General features: G+C 31.9%; 1 protein-coding gene across 2 annotated transcripts; it reads left to right on the top strand.

Moving 5' to 3' along the window:
- The first annotated feature begins 1,464 nt into the window (after window positions 1–1,464).
- Window positions 1,465–4,880, top strand: LOC115695693 (uncharacterized). Of its 2 annotated transcripts, none has more exons than XM_030622758.2 (7): window positions 1,465–1,609; window positions 1,730–1,864; window positions 1,962–1,988; window positions 2,080–2,142; window positions 4,390–4,468; window positions 4,554–4,599; window positions 4,688–4,880. In XM_030622758.2, exons 2-7 carry the CDS (start codon window positions 1,823–1,825, stop codon window positions 4,695–4,697), a joined length of 267 nt encoding a protein of 88 aa, XP_030478618.1. In that variant the 5' UTR covers window positions 1,465–1,609; window positions 1,730–1,822; the 3' UTR covers window positions 4,698–4,880. The 2 variants fall into 2 exon arrangements, with proteins under 2 accessions (XP_030478618.1, XP_030478619.1); XM_030622759.2 differs by having other exon boundaries at window positions 1,500–1,609; window positions 1,736–1,864.
- Window positions 4,881–6,096: the final 1,216 nt, after the last annotated feature.

Below are 6,096 nucleotides of genomic sequence, written 5' to 3'. Positions count from 1 at the left end.
CTTTGAAATGCAACATAACAAAGAAAAAGATATACATCTGACTCATCTAAAGCCACTACAAATTCTTAATTTGTTTATTCATTTGTTATGTTAATAACAGAGAAGAAGAAGAAAAAAGAAACATCTTATTTCAACAAACACTTAGAAGACATTATTCTAAGTCATCTAAGAAGAACAATACATTGTGTGGAGTTAGAAAGAAACAAGAGGACTTTCTAATTTCTATTAGTTATTTCAACAAACAGCTAGAAGACATTATTATATTTTCATACAATGATCAAAACATTATTATAGTTTGTGTGTTGGTTACAAACCAAAACTAAATGGAAGATTGGAGGAAGGAGAAACAAGATCTAAAGAGAAAGAATAATACAAATTCAGAATGGGAAAGAGAAAGTTACTGACCTTCAAATATCGAAGGATGTTGTAGCGTTGATGCCGACAATGGAGGAGGCATAAGGACGCTAGTGATGGCGGAGAGGAGGTAGAGCTTGAGTGCATTGGGTTGGGTTGGGTCGCTATGGCAGAATGGGGAGTCTTTAGATTCTTTCTATTGGGGACTCAATTATTATGGTAAGGGTATATTTGGTAATGAACTTATAAAAGTAGGTAGATTTCAATGGATTTTTATATGGAGGTATTTTTGGTTACTTGATAAAAAAAAGAGGTAATTATCAATTTATCCCCCGAACCTACGTCTTCTACTTCGCAAACTCACAGTTTCATTTGATCCTATTGCACCTCATCGGACTTACATTGGATTTTGCCCAAAATCACAGATTTGAGATTTTAAAACCTAAATCTATTCCTAAATCTAACAAAATCTATCTTTAACACTAAAATCACAAACAAAATCAATAAAAAAATTAAAAACGGATCACAAATGACTTTTTGGACCGATGGCATTTGGACTCACAACGGATCACAAGTGGTTCTGATAACATGTTAGAATTTTGGATAAGATGAATGAGGTTCCATCTCAAAACCAATTGGTCATGTAAGGAGTAGTTCATTCATTTTATATATCACAATTTATTTTCATACATTAACAATGTTGGACTAACTTTAATAATAATTATAAAAATTAAGTTCACATTTACCATATTTTTGTAAATTAAAAAAAATACGAGTGTCTTAATTTTGGGATAACTATATAAAACATTATATTTTATAAAAAAATTATATATATTTTTTTATATTTTTATAATTTTCTCTAGAAACAATATGAAAATAACAAAAAAAATTACATAAAAATAACAAGAAAATAATATTTAAATAATATCAAAATAATAACAAAAAATAACCAAAAATTAATAATAAATTAATAAAAATACAACATAAAAATATATTAAAATACTGTATTTTTTGTTAATAAAATCATAAAAATATTTAAAATTCGGTAAAACTTTATTTTTTTGTATATTTTTTTTTGTTTTTGTATATTTGTGAAATAATCCCTCTAGTTTTAGGGCCCAGGCCGAGTTGAAAGCCCAAGCCTAAGCCGAAACCCAGCCCAATTAGTCTTAAACCCTAAGCCGAGCCAGGTCTCTCTCTCTTTCTCGGAGTTTCTTTCCCACTCTCACTCGTCTCTTCCCTCACATTTTTGCAGGTAATTTCTTTGAAAATCTAAATTCAATTCTCTTACTTTTACAATCAAAAATGGAAATTCTATCTTTTTATATATATTTAATACAGAATAATGATTCTATCTCACTATCATTTTATACAGTGATAGTTGGAAAGGCTAAGAGCTCTCACTCTCTCTCAAAACCTAGGGTTTTACATTTCTGAAGCTCAACTTCTTCAATTCGTAGCAGCAGCCATGGCGAGCACTAAAGTCCAGAGGATTATGACCCAACCTATTGTACTTTTCTAGCTACTTTTCATTTTTCATTTTTAGCGTTTCGTTCTTCTTTAAGTAGTTTCACTAACTAGTTTGATTTTGGTTTTTGTTGTAACAGAACTTGATTTTCAGGTTTCTTCAAAGCGTAAGTTCGTTCACACTTTTTTTTTTCTTCTTGCTTACTTTAGATTTCTAGGTTTTGTTTTTGAATTTAATTTTGTGGGTTATTCTTGCAGAAAGCACGCATTCAAATTTGGCTTTTTGAGCAGAAGGACCTAAGGATCGAAGGCCGTATCATTGTAAGTTCTCTCTTTATGCACTTGGTAGTATCTTTTGTTTTTCATAAACATTGCTATTGAATAACGAAGTTTATTTCTGTTAATTTTAGTGCCAAGATTTCTATAAGTCATAGGCTGAAAAGTGAATCAAGTTTCGATTCTTGCTAGACTTTAAGTAGACATGTAGAGCCTAGAAAAATATTTCACAATTTAGTACTCTTGGACAGAAAAATATGCCTTGAACTTAATAACTTCTCGTTGTGACTTGTACAAAATATTTAACTTAGAAATTGCTATAGTTTTCTGGTTCCCAAATATTGTATGGTTAGGCGGGGATCCTAGTTTTTTTTTTTTTTTAATATTTAACTTACTAGGAAATTGTTTTATGGCTAGACATACATTGGAATGTTAGTTATAGTGTAGGTAGTTTCTTTTTGCACTGTGAAAATTATGATGGGCAACCTAAAAACTCGTCTTGAGCATAATCTATCATGCAATTCTCGTGCCATTTTATATTCTAGACTATAAATTATTGGTGACTAGTTGGTTGTCAATGCATGATTTATATACCAGTAAATGGCTGAAAGCCTGAGAGACATGTTGCAATTGGCAAGCAATGTAACTTGTGATTTTGGATTTTGTAGTGGTCAGAGTGCCTAATTTTAGAAAGATTACGAGAACTTTATACAACAAGTTCATTTTATTTATAGGTTATGGTTTCCATTGGGAAAGAAGCACAATGGTCATTGATAATTTAGACATATGAGCTTGTATTAGCTCATCATTAAAAGGCAATTAAAACAATTTAGATCTGTTTTACCATTACTATAGGTGGCTCAACTTTGAGGAAGTTAAATTAAGCTTTATTTTCGTTTGTTAATTTTTCTACTTACTCTAGGTGACAGGCAGCTTGACCTTTCGAATTCTCAAGATTGTCCTTTTTGCTGATGGAATTCCTCGGTGTATATCTTTAAATGATCGATTAGATTAGCACCAAGTAGATTAGAATCAGTAACCTGTCTGTTATTTTTGTTAAAAAAATGTCTCTTGTTTATATGCTGAAAATATTATTTCCGTACCAAATGTAGACTGAAGATAAATAAATTGAATGTTCCCTATATGATCACCATGTCAATTTTCCAAGCCACTTTCTCTAATTTTAGTCGATTTTGTCTGCTGTTGCAAATGGACCTTAAGGCCATGTTTGGTAGGAAGGAGGAAGAATAGGATGGATGGAGAGCTTAGAGAAGACGGGGAGTGGGAGGGATGGAGAGGATAGTTGATTTCCTTTGTGTTGTTTGGTATTAGGTGTGGTGTGGAAGGATGGAGAGAAAATTAATTAGTAAAATTACAAAATTATCATTTTGAACATAAATAGTTATTACTATTAAAAGGGTAATTATTGTATTTAACAAATTCGATTTTGTCTTTTTCTTTAATCCTCCAAAAATTGGAGGGATGAAATTTTCAATGTTTGGAGATCTCTCCTCTCATTCCTTCTCTCCATCTTGCCAAACAAGAGATTTAGTCTCTCCTTCCATCACTCTCCCTCCATCTTTCTCCATCCACCCATCTCTCCCTCCTACCAAACATAGGGTAAAGGAAGTTAATTCAAGCTTGGTTGTTATATTTTCAACTTATTGCAATTTGCAGCTTTAGTTCTTTTTGCTTTCTGGTTTCCCTTTTGTTTGTTCTGTAAAATGATCAATATTAGAGTTTGATAAGCAATAAGTAGAATTAGTAACTTCTGTTTTAGTAAGCAAATAATTGCATATTTCCTAGTTCCTACACTGTTACAATTTCATTTATGCATGTCACTCTAAATTTAATTGAATTAGTATGAGGAAAAATCTCAATGGGGATTCTTATTGACTTTGAATTCTTGATTGTAAATTAATAATTAAGACTGCTATTTGCATTATGAAGTCATCATATGTTTCATATTCTGTAAGACTCTTCCTAATATTGAAATTGAAATAATGCATTCTTTATTGTTTTGTACTAGCATATGCTTAATATTCCTATAGTAAAAAAAATCATGATAAGGTGGATTATCAAGCAAGAATTAAAATGTTTTTTCCCCCTTAGTCATACATAACTATTCTAATCAAACTTCTATAGATGTCTGATTAACTGAGTAAGTCTCAAGTATAATTTGGCTCATGTCTATCTCATGTATTTTTTAGATACTTCTTGTAAATATTTGTAGTACCCTTGTGCAAAACTTTCAAATGATGATCTTTAGAGCTGTCATTTGTGGTATTATAGGGTTTTGATGAGTACATGAATTTGGTTCTGGATGATGCTGAAGAAGTCAACGTCAAGAAGAAAAGCAGCAAGACGCTGGGTATGCATTTTTAATTTGTCGTCCAATTCTCTTGTGCTGGTTGATATGCTTAGGTCTGATAAATTCCTTTTTCTTTTATCTTCAGGGAGGATACTTTTGAAAGGAGACAACATAACTCTGATGATGAATTCGTAAGTGGACATAAAAACAGCTTATATTTGTTGTAGATACTATTTAAATCTTTCCTTCTCTCTTATTGGCAGTTTCTTTATTTTTCAGGGGAAAATGATGATCGTGTCACCGATTAAATTGATTTGGGCCGCCTTACATTGTTGTTCCCGTAGCATGTATGTTGAGTTATATTTACAGTCACTACTTCGGCTGCTTGGTTTAAGTACATTTTGGATAGCATGTAGGAGAACTCATTATTGAATGTTGATTTTATGTGCCTATAAGTAGATAAATTGTTGCATTCACTTCTCTTAATTAGCATCTGCTATGCTCTGATTTTCATGTTTGTGAAATTTAGTCATCTCATTCTTCTCCTATGCCTGAACTATGATGTTCTAGACTGAATCATATCCCTTCATAAGTTCATAACCATTTCAAACACCTCTCTTACAAATCATTTACATTTACCTCTTTGAGTTCTTAAATTTTAATCACAAGAGGATGTGATTAATAATTTTTACATCTTTACAAATGCTTGCTATATTCTGAACCCAAGCTCCATAGAAAATCTTTGTATCTAGATGCAAAAAACTAGTGGTAGTAATGGAAAAGAACAAGGAGTAATTTAGTTAAATAAGAATAGAATGTATGTGTTTTGCAATGGAATGTTATACCAATGAGTTTTATTCTGTCTTTACACTAGAAGTGGCTTACCTTAAACTGTTTAAATATATTTATTTTAGTCCCTACCAAAATTAGAATGGAATACCAATCCACAGTGAAGTTAGGCAGATTAATTTAAATGCTGAGAAAGCTCATGTTATACATATAAATACTTTTATGAGTCAACTTTGGGATAGGAGAGCTAGTGGCAAGTTTGATATTATTGTTGATGTCTTAGATAGATAAATATTTATGTGAACCATAGCAATTGCAATGTAACTACACAAGAGGGGCTTGAACCTTGGGGCTCTTCTGATACAGCATCATATCAGAAGTTTCTGTTAAGTGCTTGTCCAATGATTCTTCAACTTAGTTTCTCTATAACAAAACCAAAACTAAAAATGATGTAAAAAGTAAAAAAAAAATGGTGGTGGGGTTGAGAGAAATTAGTGGAAAATGACAGTTTATTCTTTTTTTATCCACTGCTGGCCCCCAAGGGAATAGGAAGAGAGAGAGCTCTCTACTGTCTTTTGTGCTATTGAAATGAGTCAAAAAAGCAAAAGAGACTGATGAAATGAAAGCAACAAAAGAGAGAAATTTGAGTATCCAGGTGAATGTGTTTTGGATTGTTGCTGGTGGAGTTTATAGCCAAGCCAGTAGTAGTAGCAGTAGTAGTAGTATTACTATTAGTACTACTAGTAGGGTTGTAATATGGTGGTCCTTATTGACAGGTGTCATATGGTAGTTTATAGTGAGTGTACTGGGTTTGTGCCATGTGTCCACCCAAGGGGAAGCAAAGTGCTCAGACCCCATTTTTGTATTTTCGTAAAGAAAATAAATCAATGTTTTGGGTC

The sequence above is a fragment of the Cannabis sativa genome, chromosome 6, assembly GCF_029168945.1.
Source record: "Cannabis sativa cultivar Pink pepper isolate KNU-18-1 chromosome 6, ASM2916894v1, whole genome shotgun sequence".
In the NCBI taxonomy this organism is placed as follows: domain Eukaryota; kingdom Viridiplantae; phylum Streptophyta; class Magnoliopsida; order Rosales; family Cannabaceae; genus Cannabis; species Cannabis sativa.
Note: the sequence above shows the minus strand (reverse complement) of the source record. Positions and strands in the feature narration are given on the sequence as shown.